Here is a 26,386-nt window from a genome sequence, read left to right as displayed (position 1 = left end):
TTTCACACAATTCAGAAAGTTTCTTTTCCTTACTGAAGATCCCTTCACCTACTTGATAGATTCGCTAATTTTGACAATCCTTTCATTAATAGCCTTCAAGCCATCTTGCACAACTAAATTCAACATGTGAGCACAACATCAAACATGAAAATAATCTCCGTTAATATGAAGTGCACCTTCATTACATAATTGACCTTTTAGGAGATTGAAAAAAGTATCATTACTTGCAGCATTATCTAACGTGATTGTAAACAACTTTTTATCAATCCCCCAATTGGTCAATAAAGTAGATATTGTTTCGGTCAAACATACGCCATTATGTGGAGGTGCATATATTGAAAGTTCGAAATTCTTTTGTGCAACTTACACTCCTCATCAATAAAGTGAGAAGTAACACACAAGAAACCATTTGTGTTAATAGAAACCACAAATAAGCAGTTAATGAAATCCGACCAGGAAGTAACTCAAACAATTTCTTGAGTTTTCCTTTTTCTCTTTTAAACAAATTCAGCACATCTTCTTTAGCAATGTTTTTAGTAACTGTGGTAACTTTTTCATTTAAGTAACTAAAGATTTCTCTAATTCCATCATACTCTACAAACCTAAAGGGAAGGTCGTGCTTGACAATAGCTTCACTAATAAGTTCACGGAATCTTTCGGGTTTAAAAAATGTGGAATTTATTGAAATGAAACCACCTGATTTTGCAAAAATGAATTGTGCTATGTCACTTTCGTCCCTTCTTGGACACTTTGTAATGTGATTTCTCAAGCTACCTGTCCCATTTTTTGTTTCGCAAATGTATCTTTTTTGCACTTATCACATTCAACCTTTTCCCTACCATCTGCACCAATTGGTAGTCTGGTATAATTCTTCCATACCTCAAACCACCTTTCCCTTTCCATTTTAACATGATCTTCTTCATCCTCTACTTTAACATCTACCTCCACAACATCAATGTCATCAGCTTCTTCTTCAAGTTCAACATTCTGAAATAAAAAAGAAGGGTCTTCAAGTTCAGTATTATATAACATGATTGTAAACAACTTTTTATCAATCCCCCAATTGGTCAATAAAGTAGATATTGTTTCGGTCAAACATACGCCATTATGTGGAGGTGGCATATATTGAAAGTTCAAAATTCTTTTTTGCAACTTACACTCCTCATCAATAAAGTGAGAAGTAACACACAAGAAACCATTTGTGTTAATAGAAGACCACAAATAAGCAGTTAATGAAATCCGACCAGGAAGTAACTCAAACAATTTCTTGAGTTTTCCTTTTTCTATTTTAAACAAATTTAGCACATCTTCTTTAGCAATGTTTCTAGTAATTGTGGTAACTTTTTCATTTAAGTAACTAAAGATTTCTCTAATTCCATCATACTCTACAAACCTAAAGGGAAGGTCGTGCTTGACAATAGCTTCACTAATAAGTTCACGGAATCTTTCGGGTTTAAAAAATGTGGAATTTATTGAAATGAAACCACCTGATTTTGCAAAAATGAATTGTGCTATCACTTTCATCCCTTCTTGGACACTTTGTAATGTGATTTCTCAAGCTACCTGTCCCATTTTTTGTTTCGCAAATGTATCTTTTTTGCACTTATCACATTCAACCATTTCCCTACCATCTGCACCAATTGGTAGTCTGGTATAATACTTCCATACCTCAAACCACCTTTCCCTTTCCATTTTTACATGATCTTCTTCATCCTCTACTTTAACATCTACCTCCACAACATCAATGTCATCAGCTTCTTCTTCAAGTTCAACATTCTGAAATAAAAAAGAAGGGTCTTTTTCAGAAATTATATAATTTAGATGGGGAAAAGTTTAAAAAATAATGAAATACCTGAGGAGCTACAGGTGCAGAATGTGTATCTGTTTTATCAAGCTTTGCCTTTTTCATATAATGTGTTTTATCAAGCTTTGCCCTCTTCATGTCGATTTTCTTATCAAACTATTTAAAATAAAAATTGGAAACAAATATTTAAAAGAAAGTTGTAATATGAAACTAAGACAACAATCAGAAGCAAAATATGGAGTGTACAGTTTATATGAACATGATTATAACTTTAGATACTATTATACAAGAACCTGTAACATGAAACGAAACAAGTTTATTAAAATAATAGCAAAATTCAGAGTAATCAAGAAGACTAGATGTATAAGTAAAATCAAGTATCTCAGAAACAAATATGGAGTAATATAAGATGTAATCAAGAGATAAGATGTACATAGTTTCTCCTTATAATCAATCAAGAATTATCAATCCAACAATCAAGTTTTACTTGACCATATCACAAAAATATTTTTATTTTCTTTTTGTATAAGAAACTACAAAATAATAATAATAATAATAATAATAATAATAATAATAATAATAATAATAATAATAAAGCAAGTGACAAATTATCAAGAATTATCAATCCAACAATCAAGTTTAAGTAACCAATTGCAAAATTCTTTGAAAATTTTCAATAAAATTACCTTTCTTGCGTCGATTGTGGTTGAGATTTGAGAAGCAATAAAGCAAGTATATGAGTCGATTGCGATTGTCTGAACGGTTGAAACAGAAACGAAACAAGTTTGAGAAGCGAGAACAGGAAATAACTAGACCATTTTGGTTTTGTGATCGCCGATTGTCGACTTGTGGTCGAGAGATTGTAGTTTAAAAACAAATAATGAAGTGGAGATTCCTTTAATAGAATTGATTGCATATGGTTTTCAAATAACACCGCCATCGGTGGTTTATGGTTCTAGTTCTACTGAGTATTGAGAATGGGGAAATGGAAAACGCCGATTAGAATTTCTAAGAGTCTTTTGGGTTTTCAAAGAAGACAATGGAAAGGCCTAGCCTAGGTCTTGAATCCTTAATTGTTTAATTATTTTAATGCATAAATTTAAATACCTATTAGTATTTTTTATTAAATACCTATTATTTAATAAAATGTAAAATGGAATTATCGTGCTATTATCGTTTTAGTATCGTTTTATAGTCGTGTTTCATTTCGTTTGAACATCGTGTTATAGTCGTGTATATATCATGTTTTAGTCGTGTTGTTATCGTTTCTAATTTTAAACACGAACACAACACGACATGACGTCGTTTTTTTTAAACAACACGAACACGACATGAACACGAATTCGAATTTCAATTTCATCTCAATTTCGTTTCGTTTCGTGTATTTTTGTCGTGTCGTGTCGACTTTTGTTGCCCCTAGTTCCGGCTGCTCAAGTTTTCACCACTACAAGCAATTATACGATTCTGCTTCTTCCTCACTTACTCATGAAACAGTACAATCTCTTCAAAAATTCATGACACAATTGGGGTTTAATGTACAACTTGCACAACAGCCAAATCAACCTGCACAACAACCAAATCAGGTGTTTTATACTACTCGTGCACCCGCCAACCGTGGCCCATCTAGTCGACGTGGTCGTGGGTACTACAACAACAACCGGTCGTATAACACCAACAATCAAAACAACTGCAACTCAGGCTCTACTGCAGGCAACAATAATAGATTTGCTTTGGCTTCTAATCAGAATACAGTCTATGGTTCTTGTAACAGGTATGACATTGGACATGTTCAATCATAGTGTCCCAATCGTGACCCGGCAACAATCTATCCACCAAGACAGGCTCCACAAGCAAACTTTACTGATTATCAATCACACGCATCATCGTCATGATTGTCGGACACCGGTGAAAACAGTCACGTGGCGCCTAATCTCAACAGTTTTGACAACTTTGAGCCTTATTATGGTGAGGATACACTTCATGTTGGTAATGGAAAAGATTTTCCTATTCTTCATATTGCTTCTACATCTTTTAACTCACCAAATAAAACCTTTTCAATAAACAAAATTCCACATGTCCCTCAAATCAAACGAAACCTTCTTTCTGTACAACGTTTTTGTCAAGACAACAATGTGTTCTTTGAGTTTCACTCTACCTTTTTTTGTGTGAAGGATAGGGTTACCAGAACTATCCTCCTCATGGGTCCTAGTAAAGATGGTCTCTACTCTTTCTCTCTACCAAAGATTCATCCCGTTTCCAATGTTGCCTTTTCCACTGTTCGAGCTTCTCCAACAACTTGGCATCAAAGACTTGGACATCCCCACCCGCAGCTTTTACGCTCTATGATTTCAAAAAACCATCTTCCTGTTACAAACAATTCTGCCATTTCTTTTTGTAATTCATGCCCTATGGGAAAATCCTTAAAAATGAATTTATCTTTTTCAAATCATAAAGGTTCACATGTCTTGGATTTAGTATTTTGTGATCTTTAGGGATCCGCTCCTATTAATTCCTTTTATGGTCATCGTTATTTTTTACTTTGTGTTGATCATTATACTAGATATATGTGGCTATTTCCCATAAAACAAAATTTTGATGTCCTTGGCACATTTAAACAGTTTCATACAATGGTTGAAATACAATTTCAATCTAAACTCAAATCGGTTCAAATAGATTGGGGAGGGGAATTTCGAAACTTATCCTCCTTTTTCACAACTCTTGGAATCATACACCATCTCTCTTGTCCTTGTACAAGTGAACAAAATGGATTTGTTGAGCGACAACACCGCTATTTGGTGGAAACCGGTCTCACCCTTTTGGCTCAATCTGGTGTTCCAATGTATTTTTGGAACTTTGCCTTTAAGACCGCTACGTATTTGATAAACCGCATGCCCTCTCACACTTCATCAAATATCTCTCCTTTTGAACATCTTCTTAATCGCAAACCCGATTTGTTTTTCTTACGTGTCTTCATGTGTCAATGTTTCCCTCACCTTCATCCATACAATCCACACAAAATGGATTTCCGCTCTGTACCTTGTATCTTTTTAGGGTATAGCTTATCTCAACATGGGTATCAATGCCTAGATCCTACTACATATCGCATTTATGTTACCCAACACGTACAGTTTAATGAAGCATATTTTCCTTTTCTCCAAACATCATCACCTACACCTCCTACACCCTCCCCTGATCCATATTTCTCATCCTATCCATCACCTAGCCCATTTAACTCAACCCCAACTAAAATACCTACCCCGTCTAGAACCCAAAATACAACCGACCCAAACCAAACACCCTCCTCACCTTCTTTTCCAACACATAACACTAACATTCCCACCACCAACACCTCATCGCCTCCTAATAACCCTTCACAACCACCTCTACAACATACCTATAGTCGTTGAAAAACCACCCAACCCACTACTACTACTAATAAACCTGCTACAAATACCTCCACAACTGAAAGCCAACCGCGTACACAACCTCTGAACCTTCATCAAAACCCTAAGCAGAAAACTCCATACAATGCATCTGCCTTTCATACCTTCACAGACTCTTCCCTTACCGAACCCTCCACCTTTGCTATTTCCAATCGAAATCCTCAATGGCATGCTGCCGTGAATGAGGAATTCACTGCCTTGATGATACACGGAGCATAGACCCTAGTACCACCTGCTCCTAATGCTAATGTTGTTGACTGTAAATGAGTGTATAGGTCGAAACGTGATCAAAACGGAAATATAAAGCGTTAAAAAGAACATTTGGTAGCAAAAGGTTTCAACCAGCAGTCAGGAATTGATTATCCTGAGACGTTTAACCCGGTGGGAAAATCCACAATTGTTCGTGTAGTTCTGTCACTTGCTGTTACAAGGCAATGGTCTCTTCGTCAACTAGATGTTCAGAACGCCTTCTTGCATGGTGATCTCCAAGAAACCATTTATCTACGACAACCACAAGGTTTTATTGATCCGCATAAGCCGAATCATCTGTGTCTGCTTCACAAGTCCTTATACGGAATCAAACATGCTCCAAGTTTAATCGCCTTTCCAGAGTCTTGTTACAGCTTGGATTTCAGGGGTCTAAAACAGATCCCTCATTGTTTATTTACTCCTATAATGGTAATCTTCTATATATGCTCGTTTATGTGGATGACATCATCTTGACCGGAAACAATCCTTAACTCATTGACCACATCATTCAGCGACTAGGCACTACTTTTGTGATCCAAGACATGGGTCGACTTTCATATTTTTTTGGGATCGAGGTAGTTCCCAAAGGTAGTGATTTGCTTCTTTCCCAGAAGAAATACATCTCTGAAATTATTCACAAGGCAGGTCTCTCAAACTCCAAACCGATCGACTCTCCCATGACGACAAACTCAAACTTGGCTCTTGCTGATAGCCCTTTGCTTGAGAATTCGGTTCAGTACAGACAACCAGTTGGAGCACTACAATACCTAACTCTTTCTAGACCAGACATTACCTTTACAGTTAACAAAGTCTGTCAGTTTATGCACTCCCCCACAGAAAAGCATTGGTCAGCGGTCAAACAAATTCTTTGGTATCTTCAAAGAACCTCTCATTTCAGCTTGCTGATTCAACAAAAATTGGCCCATGTCATCCATGCATACACTGATGCTTTCAGTCGATCTCTCACATCCTTTTCCGATGCAGACTGGGTTGGCTCTCTCGATGACCATCGATCCACAGGGGGGATTTTTCATATACCTCAGATCTAATCTCATTTCGTGGTGTGCTCATAAACAACGTATCGTCTCTTGGTCATCTACAGAGCCTGAATACAAAGCTTTAGCAGACACAGTTACAGAGTTAACTTGGCTTGAGGCACTTCTAAAGGAAATTCATGTTTCTATGACATCAGTTCCTATTTTTTGGTGTGATAATTTGTGGGACACCTACCTTTCAGCTAATCCAGCATTTCATGCTCGCATAAAACACATGGAAATTGATTTTCACTTTAACAGAGAAAAAGTCTCTCAAAGAAATCTCTCGGTACAATTGATCAAGATGGATGATCAAATTGCTGATGTGTTCACAAAGCCTCTTTCCACTCAATGATTTCTACTTCTTAGATCCAAGCTACAGGTCACACCCTGGGCTTAGCTTGAAGGGTAATATTAGACAGTGATTGGTGTGCTAAATATTCCACTGATTATAATTATCAATTAGTGTTATTAGACAACTAGTTTACTATAATTAGATTGAATATGACTCAATATATAGAGCTCCTCTATGTATAGTAATACATCAATACACAATATACAGAATTCTTATACCAAGTTTTTTTAGTTGAAAGATATGAGACTACTCAAGCCCTATTGGCATGTAAGCATCAAGATGGAAATTTTGTGTGTATGCATTTTCTAAAAATGATATCGTACATTGATAAATTGGATAGATTGAGAGTCGTTTTCCTAAGGGAGCAGACCATTGATTTGGTTCTACTTTCTCTTCCTAAGTCATATGGTCAATTCATTGAGAACTTTTATATGAGCGACCTCAAAGTGACACTAATTGATCTGACACATATGTTGATAGTTGCTGAAGCAGAAATGCTTAAGAGCATAAGTAAAACAGAAGTGTTTGAAGGATCTGATTCCAAAGTTTCCATGGACATTGACGATAGCAACAGTGCTGGTCCAAAAAAGATTTCTCTTTCCAATGGAAAGGGATCGGCGAAGGTTAAACTGTTTAATCGTATGGTAAAGAGAAAGGCTAGTTCTGAGATAGTTCCATGTGCTAACCCTAAAAATTCCATATGTTTCTATTGCCAATTGAAGGGACATTGGTTGTAAAGCATCCCTGACTAACTTAAAGATATTAGAGATGATAAAGTCAAGTCATTTGACTCTAGTTCAGGTACATCCATTATCTAACTCCATTATCTTAACAAGTTCCTATTTATAGACTCTTAACACATGATGTAATGATCACATTTTGATGGTATTGCAAGATCTAAGAAGGAAGCTTAAGAAGAATGAGCTAATTTTGATTGTGAGAGATGGACTTCAATTAAATGGTTCGATGATCAGAATTTGGAAGCTACTGCTTAGGAGTTATGATAAATTAATAGATTGCTAAGGAAATGTCTAGAAACCTAGTTTTTCATTTTATGGATTGTAAGGACAAGTTCCAAGTTTTTCATTTATTATCAATAAAAGTGAACTTTTTGTTTATCTAGTTGGTTCACTTTATATTTCCTTATAATGACATTTATGAAAATGTTGGTTGCATTTCTATTATTAGCAATATTAATTGTGGATTTGATTCTTGTTATATCGCTTATGGAAATGTCATAATTAACTAAGTGATAAGGAATTCTCATCACCGAAGTTTCAATTGAATAGAAACTTAGAGTCATGCAATTTGAATTATGTGATGTATGAGAATCTTGATCGTTGGAATATTATGACTAATTCATTTATCACATGTTTATGTGAGTCAAAGTGAAGGACTAATGGATCTAGTTCATGTTGATATGGACTATTCAGATCCATCACAAAGGACGATAAGTCTATTCATCATAATTTACTAATATTTCAGTAAGTGTGGTTGTGTTTATAAGATTAAGCATAATTTTGATGCTTTGAAAAGCTTCAAATAGTAGCAGAACGAATAAGAAGAATCTATTACGCAGAAATATAAAAGGTTCTCCACTTCGAAAGGAAATGGGAGTACTTTAGTATCATGTTTTGTGATCATCTTAATGATTGTGGAACTATATCACAATTGATCCTCAAAGAACATCTTAGTGCAATTGTTTGACTAAGAAGAGGAATCAGATATTTTTGAAATGGTTCGATCAAGAGATGAGACATACTTCATTTCCAATCAAGTTTTAGAGTCATACTCTAGTTACTACACATCGTATCTTGAAACTTATTTTATACTAAGTAGGTTTATAACACCACATGAAATGTGGAGTAATATTTTTTTCTTACTCTAGCACATTTGGAAATGGAAGTTGTGATGTTTTTGGTTAAAACAAAGGATAAACTAAGACCAATTCATGAAGTGATTCTTTTCGGGGATCCGCACTAATTTTTTGAATATTTGTTTTAGTTGGTCAAAAAATGTTCCATGAGATGAAAACTTAAATGTCAAGAAGACAGTAGGAGTCTTATTGATGTTGAGAGTTTTAGGAGTCAGTCGAGAATAAATCATTTAGTTATCACTAGCACACGAACTGAGGTTGATAACATGTCGTGTTAAATTGACATATTTTTGTTTCTTTCCACCTTCCAAGTTGAGTCGGCAATGCTTATGAGTTATATGGTTCTCATTTGACTGCAAAAAAGGCAGAGCACGTTGGTCAGTGAAAGTATATTGATCGATATAGGGAGCTGCTTAACATGGAAGCACTCGTAGGCCCTTGTGCTACTAGATGACAAGAAATTAAGAATAAGCAAAGTTCAGTCCATGAAAGGAAAACTAAATTTGAGTTTGGTTTTGTCCTAAACCTTATTTTATGATTGTAGGTTGGAAATGATAGATTCACATGGATGGGAACATATACACTATAAAATCTAGGTGGCAAAAGGTTTCGCTCTAATTCATGAGAATGATTATGAGGAAACACTTTTGCTAGCAGATTTTATAGATCTGACAAGTATTATTATGGTTAGTGGTTGTGTTAAATGCATTCTCAAATCCACGGTATGATTACATCCCTTTTCATAGTTTGAATTGTGAGAGATGGCAAGGAATTGTTTGAACTTTCAAGACATATAGTTATAAGTTATGAAAGGGTTTGAATACACACACATATGCTATATAATGAAGGTGTATAAGCTTAAGAAGTCTAGTTGAAGACTTGTCAAAGCATCGCATATCAGAAATTTGAACTTTAGTAAGAAAGTCAAGAGTATTGATTTCTAGAAGTCCAGTTGATTTCTAGGAACATTTCAAAGCTAGTGGGAGCATAATTGTTATGCTAGTGGGAGCATAATTGTTTTGATAGTATTGCAAGTTGGAAATATTATTCGTAAGGAACAAAGTTTTCAATTTGCAAATAGCAAAGTTTGTGAATTGTTTCTCTATAATAGACTTAAAGGAGAGTGCATTCATACTTCGTTTCGAATCTAAATGTTTAGATTGCATAGTTTGTGAATTGTTTCTCTATAATAGAATTAAAGGAGAGTGCATTCATTCTTCGTTTCGAATCCAAATGTTTAGATTTCATAGTTTAATATAACTTAGTCATAAACATATATAATATCATGTTGAAATGATTCAACATAGGAAATTTGATATATAGAAATATTATAGCAAGACTCGGGTCTTTATGTAAGACATTGTGAATCAAGTCTCATATACTTCGGATATAGGATCGATTGCATATGCTATAATATTCATTTGTTCTTATTTTCCTAGATGCCTTGGGAATTGAGAGGGAAAAGGACTAGAACTTTGTGTGACTAAAGTTGTTGAACAACTGTTAAGAACATTCTGAGGTTATACCAAAAGATCGGTTGCTTGTAGACAATTGGAAGTATGGTATTATTTGGAAGGACCATAGTGACATGTTTTAGATTAGGATGATTATTGGTTAAATTTTGTGACATCCCCAATTGCACGGCCAAAAAAGACAGATTTGTTTATGCTTTGTTTTATAAAATCAGAGTAATCCTCTGATTAAAAGTGTTTTGGAATTTGCTCCTAGAAAACATGATAATTTCTTTATCAAAGCATTTCCAAAGAAATGCAATTTATTCATTTTAAAACAGTTGGGATGTCCTGGTCAATACATAAACATAAGCATAAATAGAACTTATATTCATTATCACTAGTGATTTATATCCCCTTAATCTCTCAGTGTAATGTGACTTCATATCAACACATGTGATATAAATAAACTGAGTAGTTAGGTTAGGAAACCTGGTGAGCATATAGAGTTTTCAACCCACAATAATATAATTATTATAATCATTCATCAAACAATCAACCCAGTTACCCATCCCCATTATCTTCTTTACTCTTAAGGATCTACCCTAAGAATCAACTATTCCTCGTTCATTTATTCCTAATGATCATCCTAAGGAATTGGCACGAAGTTTATTGTTGCCCGTAGTTCATACATCTGGTGAACACATAATTCAAAACATTCGGTGAACACTTAGTTCTAAAATACCTAGTGAACACACTCAGTTCAACAACACCAAGTGAACACCTCAAGTTCAAAAATACCTAATGAACACATTGAGTTCAAAAATACCAAGTGAACATATAGAGTTCAAAAATACCTAATGAACACATTGAGTTCAAAAATACTTAATGAACACATTGAGTTCAAAAATACCTAATGAACATAGAGTCCAATTTTTCTCTATGAATACGATCTCCTAATGAACACAGAGTCCAAAAGCACCTGGTGAACCCAATCACCTAATGAACACAGTGTACAAAAACACCTGGTGAACCCAATCACCTAATGAACACAGAGTACAAAAATACCTAGTGAACCCAATCACCTAATAAACACAGAGTACAAAAATACCTGGTGAGCCCAATTACCTAATGAACACAGAGTACAAAAACACCTACAGGCTACGAACCTATTAACGTTCCAATGGACTATTTAGTATATCCTATAGTCGTTGTCTCGGATGACTAGATCATCTTAAACATCGGGACCTATCATCATTACTTTTACAATTTCACCATATAAGAACAACCCTTATCCCACCCTATCGATCTTCACAACGACGTGATCTAAACTCTCGTATCTAAAATTTTCCACTTTACCTGATCCCTACTCATGGATCTAAAACTAACCTGTTGATTTGATCCATACTCCCGGATCTAAAACCAACCTCTTGATCTGATCCATACTCACGAATCTAAAACTAACCTCTTGATCTGATCCATACTTCCGGATCTAAAACTATGCCCAATCCATACTCTCAGACTAGGGACAATTAACTATGCCTTAATCTATTGTTACCAAAGTTTTTCTCTCGTTTATCGACAGCATCTACCCATGTTCTACCCAACATATTTGTTAATTTAAAATACATATACAGTTTAACTCATTTAAAAACTATATAAAACATCCATTCCATACTCATCTCAAATAAACAACAATATATAAACACATAGCAAGTATTTCATAGCAAATACTTCATATTTATGTGTTAGAAGAAAGTAACTACACACTCACTTGATTAGACGATGCTCGGACAGCACTACGACTCTTCGAGTAGTAATTCTCTGGTGAAACCCGGATATCTTCACACACCGGGCTTCTCGCGGGCAGAGCTTCGGCTCGACAACTCTGTTTCTCGGAATCTTTGGAGCGTCGGGACTCGCTTCGGGTAATGGGGATGGTATTGGAGCTTCGGGGGGTTAAAAGAAGGCTTAAAGATGAGTATAGTATGAGAAAGGTTGAGAAATTAGCAACCAAAACCGGCTGCCTTCGGTTTCAATTTATAGGGTTGAAAATTCAGTTTTCACGTCGTGAACCATCATTTCACGTCGTGACCTTGGATGTCATCAGGTGCGTAGCCGCAACTTGGTTCTGCCACGCTCAGAATGGTCACATCACTAATTCACGTCGTGAACCAACTGTTCACGTCGTGAATGCTGACACAGGGTTGGGGTTCGTGCCCCGAACTTCAGAAATTCATATCTTTCGCATACGAGCTTCGTTTTCGACGTTCTTTATATCCACGCGTAGGTGAGATTATGCTCTACAACTCTCGTTTAGACCCCGTCGGCTATTTTTGATTTTATTTTTATTATATTTTTTTTAGTAGGCCGGGACAGGAAAAGTCTGCTACTAAATCATAACTTCTTCATCTGATGTTCGTTTTCGTCTATCTTTTTACTGTTAAACTATTATTAATGAGATCTTTGATTCTCGTTTAGATTGTTTTGACTAGAAACCACTCGATCTCATATTCGAACTTCGGGCTGCATACTGCTAAGCTGAAACTTAGAAAAATCATAACTTCCTCATACAAAGTCAGATTTGGACGTTCATTTTATGCATGCTCTCAGTTTAACGTATTCTACGACTTTCGTTTAGATCGCTAAGGCCAAATATCGATCTATGGTAAATTCACTATTTACGCCGCGTTGTGTCGTGCCGGTTTTGTCGCGAAACTTTGACATGTCATAACTTCTTCGTTATAACTCGAATTTCGGTATTCTTTAAATATCCAGAATTCTTATTCATTCAAAATAATCTTCTATCAAAAAGTCTTTTTTGATGCTTGTCGTCTCTAAATTGAATAGCCCTGATCTACGGGCGTTACAAAATTAATGATCATAAAACGAGTTGATGATTAAAATCTACATTTGAGTTAGAAACTTTAATGCAAGGAAGGTGTTCAAGGAGTGTATCTTGAATTTGAGACTTCATTCCATGGAATTTTTTTTAGTATAGAGTTCCAGTGGAACATTTTGTAATGTCATCAGCTAAGTGTCTCTAACTTTGACGCCTCAACATTACAGAATGATAATGCATGTAAAGTTGGAATTCTAGCACATTTTTGTAGTGATAAGAATTTGGAATTGTGAAATGAGCATCATTAGAATAGTGTCTAGTTGATCTGTTCACAAAGAAATCACCATAGAGAAACATAGTATACATGTCCATAACATGGCATGGTTGATGTTTAATTCAAGTGATTAGTCGATTACTCAAAACATTATATAATAAATCAATTCTTAATTAATATGGTGATTAAATAACAAGAGTTTTATTTGTATTCAATACTTTTGAGACCATAGTTAATTAGGTTATTATTGTGTTTCACTTTGCAAGTTTTACTTCCTGAATAATTTGATTATTCGAAATTCCACATTTGCTCGTACTTTTGGAAGTAAGTAGCGAATTAAGATTGTCATGAATTGAATTGTAGATTGTCTATGAGGATTAGACATAGAAATAGTTTTGCTATAATGTTCATGGGTACTTAGTAATGGGGATTTTAAGTATTGGATATACCCACACTCATAGAATTACTTCATGGATTTTATCACGAGTAATTTTGAGACGATAATATCTTATATTATTGAAATGGAGATATATGAGTTGTTGTTTACAAGTCGGTTGTAGATTCATAATACATAAATGTATCAGTAACTTGATGTTATAAATTTGTTATGCATGATTTGATGAGTAAATAGTGCAAGCATATAAGTCAAAGTTTATTCGTTCATTTTTTCCTAACGGGAAAAGCGATATATTTGGGCCCCTCGGTGATTTGGTGTTGACTTATAAGTGTTAGGCCTAGCCAAGACTAAATTGATGTGTTCTATTAGAAATCTTATGTCATTATCGCAAATCAAAAATCGGGAAACAAAATCTTAGACAATGAGATTGACTATAATCATTGTCTCATGTTCGTGCGATAGCTTATAGAACGGAGGAATATTTGATCACTTATTTTAGGACACATAACTAACTGTGTCAAAGTTCAACAACAGCTTTTGGAAGCTACAATTTGTTAATCAGTTTGCAAGTTTTACTAGCAATAGTAGTTATAGACTTATCTAAATGGGAGACTATTAGATTGGTGTCTAAGCTCATAACTATAATTGGTATATACTTGAATTAATAGTAGCATGGTCCTTTTGGATCGCCCTCAAACCTAGCAATTGAATATGATAACTTTTAGAAAGAGACTGATTCATTAATTTATTACATCGTTAATAAATTAATTGGAAATCAATATAACTAGTTTGTTAATATCATTGTTGCAGAAATCAGCCTTGGCGGCCGATTAATCGGCGATTAATCGTTTGACAGCCTTGAACCGATTACGATTAGAGTGCTTGGCGGAAATCGGTCAAAATCAGTCAAAGTCGGCCTTGGCGGCCCTTGACGGTCTCGGCGGTCATAGGCGGAAATTTTTAAAAAAAAAATTCAAAAAAGTTTAATTTTCAAATATTACACCAAAATTTTAAATTTTCAAAATTTTAAGCTTTCAAATTTTAAAATATTATAATAAAATTTTCGAATTTTTAAAATTTTAAAATGTCAAATACTTAGTTTTTTAGGGAATATTAATTTTTTAAATAATTTTATTAATAATTAAGGGTTCCCGATTAATCTCCGCCTAGTCCGATTAATCGTTTATCGTCAGTCGACCGCCGAGCTACCGTCGAACGATTTTTACAACCTTGGTTAATATATTATGAGAATAATATATTAATTAGAAATAGTATTATTTAATTAATCATTAATCATAAATTAATTGGAATTAATTTTAAGATTAATTGGATTAATTAAAAGTGCAGGGTCTGTATGCTTATTTATTGAAAATTGAGAAAAGGAGCCCATGGACCTCATTGGATGAGGTGGACGAAAATCACTTGGGCAAGCCCAAGGAATTTTGTCCAATCCCCTTGGATAAAGGGAATGGGTTGTTTGGTCACCAAGCAAAGGGATTAAGGTTGCCTCCTTAAACCTTAACTTTAGCACCAAGCTACCTCAGCTATATAAAGGCCACCCTAGCCCCATATTTCATCAATGCCTTCCCTCTAAGATCCTTGGACGAAATATTAGCTCTCTTCTCATCTCTATAGTTTTCCTCTTGCTATTTTGGGTGTGAACCATCAGAGACACGACATTTGTGGTTCTTGCTTCCAAGAGTTTTTCAAAAAGGTTTTTGATTAGTTATTTACTACAATAACTAAAAGGTATGTAAACCCTAATTTATATGTGATTTTCGAAAATACACTAGAGTTCCTAGGGTTCTTGTTTTGATGTTCATAGTTATAGATTCAACAGAGAAAACATAGATCTTTATTAGGGTTGCATGCAGACTTGGTAGTTTAAGTTTTGTTTGTTTTGCATAAAACCCATCACTATATGGATACGATGGTTTTAAAGTTGGCTATGAAAGGTGTTGGTAAAGAAATGACCAACTATCCCAATGATTTCCAGGTCGGGGTGTCGGGTGGCGCTAAGGTTGTATTACATAGCTCCAACAGGGTGTTGAAGAGCGTCATAATGACGGGTCTCTTTCCAGTCTTACCATGGACTTCTCCAATGCCTTTAACCTTGTCAACATATGCACAGTACTTCATGAGGTCAGATTGAGGTGCCTTTCTATATCCTTGTGGGTAGAAATCTTATATAGTCAACCAACAAGGTTATATCTACGAGACACACATATTTGGTCCACTACAGGGGTTCAGCAAGGAGTCCCATTGGGATCACTTCTCTTTGCCCTTGTGTTGCACACACTCTTACAAAATATTAGAGACAATTGTAAACTCCTTCTCCATGCATGGTGCCTTAATGATGGCAAACTTATTGGAGATTCGGATGAGGTGGCCAAAGAGTTGGACATCATCAAGGAGATTGGCCCAAAATTGGGTCTTCGGTTGAATATCAAGAAAATTGAGCTCTTTTGGCCCTCAGGTGATGGTAGGAAGCTGCGTGAGGGGCTATTCCTAGTTGACATCGTGAGTCGGTCATTGGGGGTGAAACTTATTAGGGTAGATGTTAGTAGAGATGCTAGCTTAATTAACAGCTTAGTCATAAAGAGAGTCGAAAATATTATGAATTTGATGTGCCTTCTTCCACAATTGTCTGACCCCATAGTGAGCTCCTTCTGCTTCGGTCTTATATGGGTATTGCTAAACTTTTCTTTGGGCTAAGGACATATCAACCCGTTCACATGGAGGAGTCGGTGGTGCTCTTTAACGATGGGTTGCACGGGGCCATTGGGGACATTGTGGTTTGTGGTGGCCTTTATTTTGGCGACTTACTGTGGTGAATTGCTTTTCTACCCATTAGGTTTTGTGGGTTGGAGTTATACCCGGCAGTAAACGCTACCACATATATTATTGCCTCAAGGACCCAACCTTGAGTATTGCAAAACCACATCTTACGGGATAAAGACATATATGGTATGGATTCTGATTATGCTTATGCATTGGTTTCTCTTCGTAATAAGCTTTCAAACAATGACCTTAGCAGTTTACGTGTGCACTAACATGTTTTAAGATTTTCTTCTAGTTATCCCTATAGATGGACTTGGCAACATTGTCTCCTGTAAAGTATTGTGCTATCCTCAAATATTGACTTATGATCTCAATTAGGGATGAGCATCAGAACCGACCCGACCAGAACCGAAACCGGACCGAGAACCGAACTTGGTGGAAAATAGGAACCGAACCGGACCGCCTGTTCTATCGGTTCTTTTCGTGTCTTCAATGTTGGAACCGGTCCTCGAGAAATTAAAACAATCGGTTCTACCGATGCTGGTTTGGTTCTGCTTCCGGTACAAGTTAAAGCGGCGTTTTGATAAAACTTGGCGGCATGTGTAAGTCTTAGAGACATGATGCTCCATGACGGAGCCATAACGAGCTTTTTAAAACATTAAATTTATGAGATAAAATGTTAAATGCTACGACGTAACAATGTAAAATATGCTTAGTAGTTGATGTTCTTTAGCAAATATACTTCGAAATCAACTTCAAATAATTGTTCATTACTTAAAAAAATTAAAAAAACATCTCATTTTATAATTTAAATACCCTACATGTTTTTAAAATATTTTTATTGATTGAAATTACATTGCTTTTTTTAAAAAAAATGACTATGTTTTTAAAGCATTTTTATTGATTGAAATTACATTGCTTTTTATTTTAAAAAAAAAAGATGATTATAAATAATTAACTATAAGTTTAACTTTTGATATACTTATTTTTAAGGTGTTTTTCCGTATCATTCTTTTAGTAGTTTTGGAGCATACTCAAAGTTTACCCATTAAAAAGTCATTTGGACAACTAATCACCCCCTTGTAGAGCATCCTTGTCCCAAAACATTGCAAAGTCGTTTGGAACCTTTGCAAGGTCATATGATCCGGATAAAAAAATGGCCAACCGCATACAAGTTTTTCACTGAAACATTGGTACAGTTATCGACCTTCTATTAATAACCGACTTTTCTTATTTTTTTACACTCTCACTTTCGTTCACCATGAATCATACCTACAACTTGTCACAAACTATAAGCTATTGTCATGGTGAGTAGATGTTATGACCCTTCATTTTTATAGATTGGAACAAAAGCCAAAATATAACCTTGTTGTATTTGTTGAAAATTCTTGTTTTAGATTCAAAACGGATCCAGTGTGTTTGGTTTCAATATAATAGTGTTTAAAATTCTTGCTACCAGTTCCAACATCTAAAAGTTCAAGATGATAATCATCTATCTACTCACGACTTCTAAACTGCTATAGCTATTGTGTATGTCTCCATTGACAATACTTCATAGATGATAGAAAATTCTAAATACAATTCACAAAAAGCCTGACATAAAAGTAACTGGTGGAAAAAGCTATTATCAGTTACAAATTGGAATTTTAAAATTCAAAGAGCCAGTTTATGAGAAAAAGACCCAAAAAGATATCAATTTTAAATAAACTAATTTACGGATGGTTTTTAGTTTGGGGTCTTACGACTACATAACAAGGCTGACGTCTAGTCAACATGACAACATTGCATCGATACATAATCTTATCACAACAAGTTAAATAATTTTTCAACGGTTAAACTTGAACTTTACCCTAAATTAAATAGATTTATTACATTTAAATTTAAATAACAGAAAATCTAAACTAGTTGTTTTTCTTGAGTTTGAAAGTGCCAGTGAGATTCATAACTCTCCGGTTATCACCTCCGACAAAACATATTTCGGTAAACAGCCATTGAAAACAAAAGCATTGAAGAACAAATAAAACAGCATTTTGAAACTAGTATCAGAAACCAAGTCTGTTTATAAAACTCATGGTTAATTTCTGTAATCCAGTTGTGGTCCAGATTGACCATGGAGATCATACAGACAATATAAACTGGAAAACATTTAACTATCGCAAACGAAGAAATTGCCTCAAAACATTTCCTACAGGAGTTTAGGGACAGAGTGCGTTTGCTTTTATAAATCAATGTATTTTGCCATAATAAGAATGATAAAGAATATACCAGTAATATAAGGGCCTGAAAAATCAGTAATCAGAATCAGGCGAGTGATACTGGTTGAGATTAAATATCGCAAGTTTGAGTAAATTTATCTGACTGGATCGTTAAAACCAAAATCCAACCAAGAAGCTGACTTGCTTTCGAACAAATCGTAAAATTTTGATCTACAGTATTCAATTACAGACCTGGTAAGATACAATTAGAGGTTTACCTATGATAATGAGCAGGTTGATGATGAAAATGTCGAAGAGGCGACTGCAGGTATTTGAAGGAAATTTTAGGGTTTGCACGTACTTTTCATTTAACCGGTCAAGTCCCCTCCTCAAGCAGCCCATTACAACGGCCCGGTTTCATATGGATTAAAGAAACTACGAATAAGAATATATTTTATATTGTTTTGTTGTTAAGTATGAAAAAAAAAAACAAAAAAAAAACATTTTACATTTTGTGTGTTTGGTTAAACAAAGAAAAAAACATTTTACATTTTGTTTGTTTGGTTAAGGAGTGTGGTGACTTTTTTACCAATGATAAAAATATGTTATGTAGACACTACATCAATTTTTACTTTTACAATTTCACCTACAGATTAAAGTATGGTAAATAATTTGAGGTTTTTTTTTATTTCATAAAAAATAAGAACTTTTATAAAAAACATACTAAAATTAAAAATAGCACAAAACTAAAAATTACATTTTAGAAATCCTACAAAATAAAGAATAATATGAAATTAAAAATTACATTTAAAAATAAAAAACAAACATTGAAATTTCATTTGCGGTTTGGCTTATATTTTTCTCGAATCGACTGTTTCGCCGCTTTAGCTGTCTCTTGATCTTCGGGTTTGAGGTGTCTCACATATTGTATTAACAACGAATATTCTATGAGTCACACGGTTTCAGCCATGTCTCTCCGAAGTTGAATTCAATTGTGGTATTTGTGTCATAATTTCCTCAAATTTAGTTGACCGCTTGGTTCCGACCGACGAATTTGAAGATGTCGCTTTCCATTTTCCTTTTGCCCAAGCTTTTGTTTTGTCCCTTCCCATTGGAGGAGGAGGTGGGCGTTTTTCTTCGATGTTGTCATTATCATCATTAAGATTAATGCCTACGTGACCATCCGATGAGACTTGTTGTGAGCTTGAATATGAAGATGTTCGACTTCTTTTTGGCAGATTAGCAATTTCTCCATGTGTTGTACGTTCCCTCTACCTAATGCTTCTTTTGATAACTTCTCGCACATGAATAAACTTGAAAGGCTTTAGCATATTATCTTAGAATGTAACATGTGTTTTTTTCAACAAACTCACTTCATTTTCTCCGCTAGCCTATTGCTTTTCAATGTTTGTGTTTCCATTCCAATGTGAGTTTGTTCATAAGAATTCATTTTGACTTACATTGGTCGAGGGTTTTAAAATAATTTGGATCTCGACCCATTTCCTTAAAAATCCGCTCTATGATATGTAACCAAAATTGATTACGATTTTGACCCATTCCCGTGCCACCATCTTTGGATATATCGACCTATGCCTTTGCTAACTCAACTTCTTCTTTTTGTGTCCATCTTCTCGGATCGGCCTCCCCTTTCTTTTGTTGTTGAGATTATCATTGTTGTTCTTCGTGTTCAAATCGGCATTCCCTTTCTAAGCACCTCATGCATTTGAAACCCCCACACATTTTCACTTTCAAAGTAATTAATCACATATCATAAAGGTTTTATAACTTATGTAATATGTTTAATAAACAATTAATGGATAATCTACTATAAAAATGACATTATTTTTTAGTAGACACACAAATACAAATCACATACAAATTTTATAAAGAAAATAAGTTTAAAGGTTTTGTGTTTGTTTGAGGGCTTTGGATCATTTTTCGAGCCATATTATTATGTTAAAGTTTTTAATTTGTAAATTTGTTGTATACTATTTTTTTTATATATTTTTCTTGGTTTAAGTATTCTTTTAAGACAATCATTGTATGTTGTGGTTGAAACTTTAATGTAAATTAGATATATTAATGTTATCGATCATATGTTATCGAAAGTGATATAGATAATATTTAATTAATCTATCTATATCTATCTATGTCTATATCTATATTTATCTATATCTATATCTATATATACTTATAAAGGAAACATTTTTTCTTTCACCACATTCATTTAAAACTCCTATGACTTTTCAATTTTTTTCTAATAATATTTATATGTTGGTTAATAACGTTAAATAAATATCAAACATAAAGTGTAATTATATATAAACTAAATTTCAAAATTAAAATAATATCTTTACTTCTATTTATAAAGTTATGTTTTTTTAACTTTTAACATATTATACTTAATTTATTAGTTTTAATATATTGTTGGATGTAAACTATTATCATTTTAAAGATACAATTTTGGAACAACTTGTATAAAATACTTGAATTGTTAATTTAAATATAACATTGTACGGTGAAATTAAATATAAATTTTAGTTTAACTTAAACAACTCAATAAATATTTTGTAAATAGTTAAAAGTGATAAATTGTAGTGTCTTTCTAATAATGATTATAAGTTGGTTAATAAGGTTAAATACATATCAAACCTAAAGTGTAATCATAAATAAACTAAATTTCAATTTTAAAATAATATATTTACTTCTACTTATAAAGTGATGTCTTTAACTTTTAACATATTATACTCAATTTATTAGATTTAAAATGTTGTTGTATGTAAACCATTACCAGTTTAAAGCTACAAGTTTTGAACAGTTTAGGCAAACTATTTAAAATGTTAATTTAAATATAACATTACAGTGTCAACTTAAATATAAATTTCAGGTCCACTTACAAAATCAAAGAATATTTTGTAAATAGTTAAAAGTGATAAATTGTAGTGATAAATGTAAAAACTAAAATGTAATCTCAATTTAACTAGGGTAAATGTCACAAAAAACACTATTTTTACACCGAAATTTGATTTTGACACTGTGTTTTTTTTTGTGTCAATTTTGACACTGTGTTATTAATTTTTTACTAAATGTAACCATATCACTGGTTGCCTTCAGGTAACCCGGTTTGAATATTGCTGAGTGGGCCATTTGCTTATGTGGCATACACGTAAGATCCTACATGGCAGTTGAGCCTTTATAAATGATCCCTAACGGCTTCAACCCTTTAGAACCCTAGATCGATCTTCACTTTTTCATCTCAGTTATTCACGAGAATTGTACAATGGTGTCTTCGTCTCGATCAGCTGGATCAACAAGTGGGGTAAACAAGTCAAACAATGGTCCCTCTAGGACGTGCTACTGTGGAGTAATTGCCCCCTTGAAGATATCAACGAGTGAGAAGAATCCTGGAAGAAGATACTTTGGGTGCAGGTACTGGCCCGATGAAGTTGAAGACCGTGGCTACTTTGAATGGTATGACGGTGAAGTAAGTCCATGGTATAAGGAACTTCTGTTTGAAGTTATGGCAAAGAAGAAAAAAAGCACTGCACAGGGAAAAGGGAACCCTCATCATGATGAAATAAGTTTGACGGATCTTGTTAGGGTTGTGATTGGTTTGCTTGTTATTTTGGTAGTCATGGTAGGGATTTTGATGTGGATGGTGTACAAGGGTTAAGTAGGAAGAGGTTGTGGTAGGTCTTTCGGTATGAATTAATGCCAATTAAGTTCCAATGTTGGCCATTTTTGTGTCTGGATGTATTGATGTACTACCTTTAAGTTTGTATGTTCCAATGTTGACCAATATTGATATATATGGTGAAGTGTATATGTTTGTGATTGTGAATTGGAAGTCTGATGCTAGTGAACCAAACTACCCTTTACTTATGGAATTATGGTGGTATATGTTGGAAGTGGACCAAACTACCCTTCACTTATTGAACAAACCAGTAAGCAAAAAAGAAAGGATGGTATATGTTGGAAGTGGACCAAACTACCCTTTACTTATTGAACAAACCAGTAAGCAAAAAAGAAAGGATGGTATATGTTTGAAGTGGACCTAAATACCCTTTACTTATGGAAGTATGATGGTATATGTTAGAAGTGGACCAAACTACCCTTTACTTATTGAACAAACCAGTAAGCAAAAAAGAAAGGACCTAAATACCCTTACTTTATGTAACAGTTGGGATTATAAAAGATAATAATGCTTGACCTTAAACACTATACCAACAATACCCTTTACTTATGTAACAAAAAACACCATAACAAGGATAACATTTACAAAAGATAATTGATCATTTTGGCAATATTTACCCATCCCATTTACAAAAGGGGTAGTAATGTTTGGGTATACCATATACAAAAGATAATTACAGTCAACGGGATTACTTAAGGGTCCATTACATAATACAAAAAAGGATAACACAAACCAAGCCCATCAACCCCTAACCTTCTGCACCCTAATCTACTCCAAAGAAACAGGGTCAAACCTACTTCGACCTGGTCCAACAACCTTCTTTCCAACAACCTTCATTCCAGTCTGAATTTTAGTAATTCTCTCTGAAGGCCTCCTTGTTCTCATCAACCTTTGGGATGGTGGTGTCTCAACAATGCCTTCATCCTCTGTTTTTGGTACAATGTCAACTTCAGCCACAACTTCAACATGTGGAACTTCTTCATGCACAGTTTCAAGAACAGGTGGAACTTCAGCCAAAACTTCAACATCTAAATCTTGTTCATATAGTAGATGATACACCTCATCCTTTGAGTATCCTGATGCAAGCAACTCTGCAGCATGTGCATCCACCTTCAAATCCTGTACCAATATAACACCTTGCAGCCCTTCATCTTCAAAATACTTGCTACTACCTTCATGTATCCCTTTAACAGATTGAGATGCCTTTGCTTTACCCTGTTAATAAAACAGTAATTGTGTTAACAATAGTAGACACTAAAGATTTGACTTTGAAAATCATAAAGCTTACCTTTTTTTGACTGTTACACCTTGCCAGTCCATCCATTTGCCCATCCATTTCCTGAGTGTGTTGAATCTTTTGACTTGTGAATGCTGTTGTTTTTTTCATTGCCACATCCCTAGTCACTGGCCTACCCTTTCTTTTCTTTTCCTGTTGAGGTTGGGGCTTAGTTGGATTCTTGCAGGTTCTTTTGTTATGCCCTTCCTCCCAACAGTTCTGGCATATCTTTGTACCTCCAACAGACTTTAACTTCCTGTACTCTCCATCCTTCTCTGTGACATGTTTCCTTCTTCTGGTTTTAGGTCTTCTCGGCATCCTCCTTGCAGGTGGTGGCAGTGGCTTGGTATATGGTGTCCTAGCCCACATTCTACTACCATTTAGAGGCCTGATATTTCCTTTGTAAGTCTCTGCAAACTTTTCTTTAGAAAACCATAAGTTGATAAATGTTTCAGGTTGTTGTTGTGTGTGGTTCATAGCTGCACATGCATGGATACATGGAATCCCAGATATTTCCCATAATCTAAAAGTGCAAAATTGTTCTCCTAAGTCCACCTGAAAAGACTCAAATCCTAGTCTTACTTCAAATACATTTGTGTCACTAGCTACAACACTCCACAACCTGTAATTCATGCAATACATGTTAGTGAATAATCTTAATGAATACTGAATAATTTTAGTCAATAATGTTACCTCATATCTATACACCAGTCATCCAACTTTGTCAATATTGTAGGGCATACATCTCCCCTCCATGTTAAGTGTATTGTAGACATCCTATAAAACCTCTTCATAACATACATTATGAGCTCCTCCAACATAGTAAGTAGTGGCTTAGTCCTTGCCTCCAAAATTACTGAATTGAAGCTCTTTGATATACCATTTTCTACTGCTTCACATGCTCTACCTTCCTTATAAAATGCTCTGCTCCAACTCTCTGGGTTCCTTACCATGAGATGGTCATAAGCACCCCCATTCATTTCTTTGAGTTCCTCCATTGTCTCAAGAAAAGATGACTTTGTGGTTGACATTGAAGCTGCCCAAAAATGTCTCTTGTAGTCAAACCCATTGTACACCTTTTTAAAGTTGACATACACATGTTTGGCACACTGCCTATGCTCAACTAATGGTAAATTCTCCTTTACAGCCTCTACTAAGCCCTACATTCATACAAAAAAAATTAAGATACAAAAAAGACTAACCATATATAAAAGAGTAAACAAACAAAAATAAGTAAGCATACCTTATGTTGATCAGAAATAACTGTCAACCCTTCACCTAACTCTAAGCCAAGGTCTTTCACAAGCAACTTAATAAACCACTCCCAGTTGTCCTTGTTTTCAACATCAACCACAGCCCAGGCTATTGGATATACCTGGTTGTTCCCATCCCTACCTATTGCAGTGAGTAACTCCCCTTTACATTGCCCTTTTAGAAAACAACCATCTAGTCCAATGACTCTTCTGCAACCCCTAATCCACCCATCCTTTATAGCCTTAAAACATACATAGAATCTTTTAAAAACACTGCTACCATCTTCTTTGATATCAACTCCAACCTTTGCTGTACTACCAGGATTTGATATGATGATCTCTCCTCCATATTCCCATATACGAGCATAATGCTCTGATAACTTTCCAGTTAAAATCTCTTGTGCTTTCCTCTTAACCCTATAGCATTGCCCCTTAGACACAATGCATAAAAATTTCTTCTTTCATCTCCCTGGCTTTCATTTTTGGTCTAACACACAGTTTTTTCAAGAACTGTTTGGCTATCCAGTCAGGATTAACCAATATGGCATGCTTGTACTCCCTAACACAAGTATGGTTATTATTAAGTCCCTTAATTTGAAATGATTTCTCTTTGTTCATCGAGGATGCCCACAGCTTGAAGGTACATCTCTTGCCTTTATTGTCTAAACCACATTTTGCTTGAAGCCTTGTACTAGAAGATTTGGTGACCTTAATTGGATAACCATTGTGAACTACATAGTTAGTCAGGCAGAACCTTAACTTAGTCTGATTAGCATACTTTTCACCAAAATGTGGTTTCATTTTCTTCCAGTGAACAGAAGGGTCATGAACACTATATTTGGTTGGTTTTTGATCAATCTCATCCTCGTCATCTTCAATTTCATTATCAGAATGACCTTCTTCTCTAATGACTTCATCATCAACATTTTCCCTCTTATTATAAACAGGAACATTGCAGAAATCATAAAGAAAGGCATCAAAAGGTACCCTGAACTGTGGAAAAGCAGTGTGTTCATTTGCATCATAGTCACCCAATTCTGCATCGACAACAAATGCCCTTTCTGATTCACTCTCTGATTCCGACTCTAATTCACTTTCTTCAAAATTAGAGTCGTAATATGGTCCCTTTTCCATTTCATCGAACGGTTGTGCTTTCCTTATATTACGTCGTGGGTTCCTCATGGTAAGCTTTCACCTTTCTTCGAACTTATAGACGGTAGAAACCCTAGTTAATGAGGGTAGAAACTTTTTCTCCTTTTTTGCGTAGGATAATAAATGAGGGGATGAGGGGGATGACATGTTAAGTTAGGGGAAAAGGGGTGACATGGACGATGCCACGAAGACGTATTAGGGGCAGGTAACCGGTTAACCGACTCTAGTAGGTCATATGGTTACATTTAGTAAAAAATTAATAACACAGTGTCAAAATTGACACAAAAAAAACACAGTGTCAAAATCGAAT

The 26,386-nt window shown here is 34.8% G+C and overlaps 2 protein-coding genes across 3 annotated transcripts; both read right to left on the bottom strand.

The window, feature by feature from the left end:
- Nucleotides 1-552: 552 nt before the first annotated feature.
- LOC145070332 (zinc finger BED domain-containing protein RICESLEEPER 2-like) lies at nucleotides 553-1,954 on the bottom strand. 2 transcript variants are annotated; one of them, XM_079017270.1, is made up of 2 exons: nucleotides 1,853-1,954; nucleotides 553-1,776 (listed from the first exon to the last, which is right to left on the bottom strand). In XM_079017270.1, exon 2 carries the CDS (start codon nucleotides 1,522-1,524, stop codon nucleotides 766-768), a length of 759 nt encoding a protein of 252 aa, XP_078873396.1. In that variant the 5' UTR covers nucleotides 1,525-1,776; nucleotides 1,853-1,954; the 3' UTR covers nucleotides 553-765. Both variants share the same exon structure in this region, with proteins under 2 accessions (XP_078873396.1, XP_078873397.1).
- Nucleotides 1,955-24,151: 22,197 nt separating this feature from the next.
- LOC145067509 (uncharacterized) lies at nucleotides 24,152-26,106 on the bottom strand. Its single transcript, XM_079014635.1, has 3 exons — nucleotides 25,421-26,106; nucleotides 24,915-25,341; nucleotides 24,152-24,831 (listed from the first exon to the last, which is right to left on the bottom strand). Exons 1-3 carry the CDS (start codon nucleotides 26,104-26,106, stop codon nucleotides 24,361-24,363), a joined length of 1,584 nt encoding a protein of 527 aa, XP_078870761.1. The 3' UTR covers nucleotides 24,152-24,360.
- Between the last annotated feature and the right edge of the window lie 280 nt (nucleotides 26,107-26,386).

Source organism: Lactuca serriola, chromosome 8 (assembly GCF_051521515.1).
Source record: "Lactuca serriola cultivar US96UC23 chromosome 8, Lser_US96UC23_V15, whole genome shotgun sequence".
Classification (NCBI taxonomy): Eukaryota; Viridiplantae; Streptophyta; class Magnoliopsida; order Asterales; family Asteraceae; genus Lactuca; species Lactuca serriola.
The sequence above is the reverse complement of the archived record's forward strand: the minus strand, read 5'-3'. Positions and strand labels throughout refer to the sequence as shown.

What these genes read in the sequence shown, in the direction of transcription:
- LOC145070332 (XM_079017270.1), bottom strand. Translation starts at nt 1,524, where the DNA reads ATGAAAGTGATAGCACAATTCATTTTTGCAAAATCAGGTGGTTTCATT.
- LOC145067509 (XM_079014635.1), bottom strand. Translation starts at nt 26,106, where the DNA reads ATGAGGAACCCACGACGTAATATAAGGAAAGCACAACCGTTCGATGAA. An exon ending in AAACAGTTCTTGAAAAAACT is followed by an intron (nt 25,342 to 25,420) that starts GTGTGTTAGACC and finishes GCAATGCTATAG; the next exon opens with GGTTAAGAGGAAAGCACAAG. An exon ending in TTATTTCTGATCAACATAAG is followed by an intron (nt 24,832 to 24,914) that starts GTATGCTTACTT and finishes GTATGAATGTAG; the next exon opens with GGCTTAGTAGAGGCTGTAAA.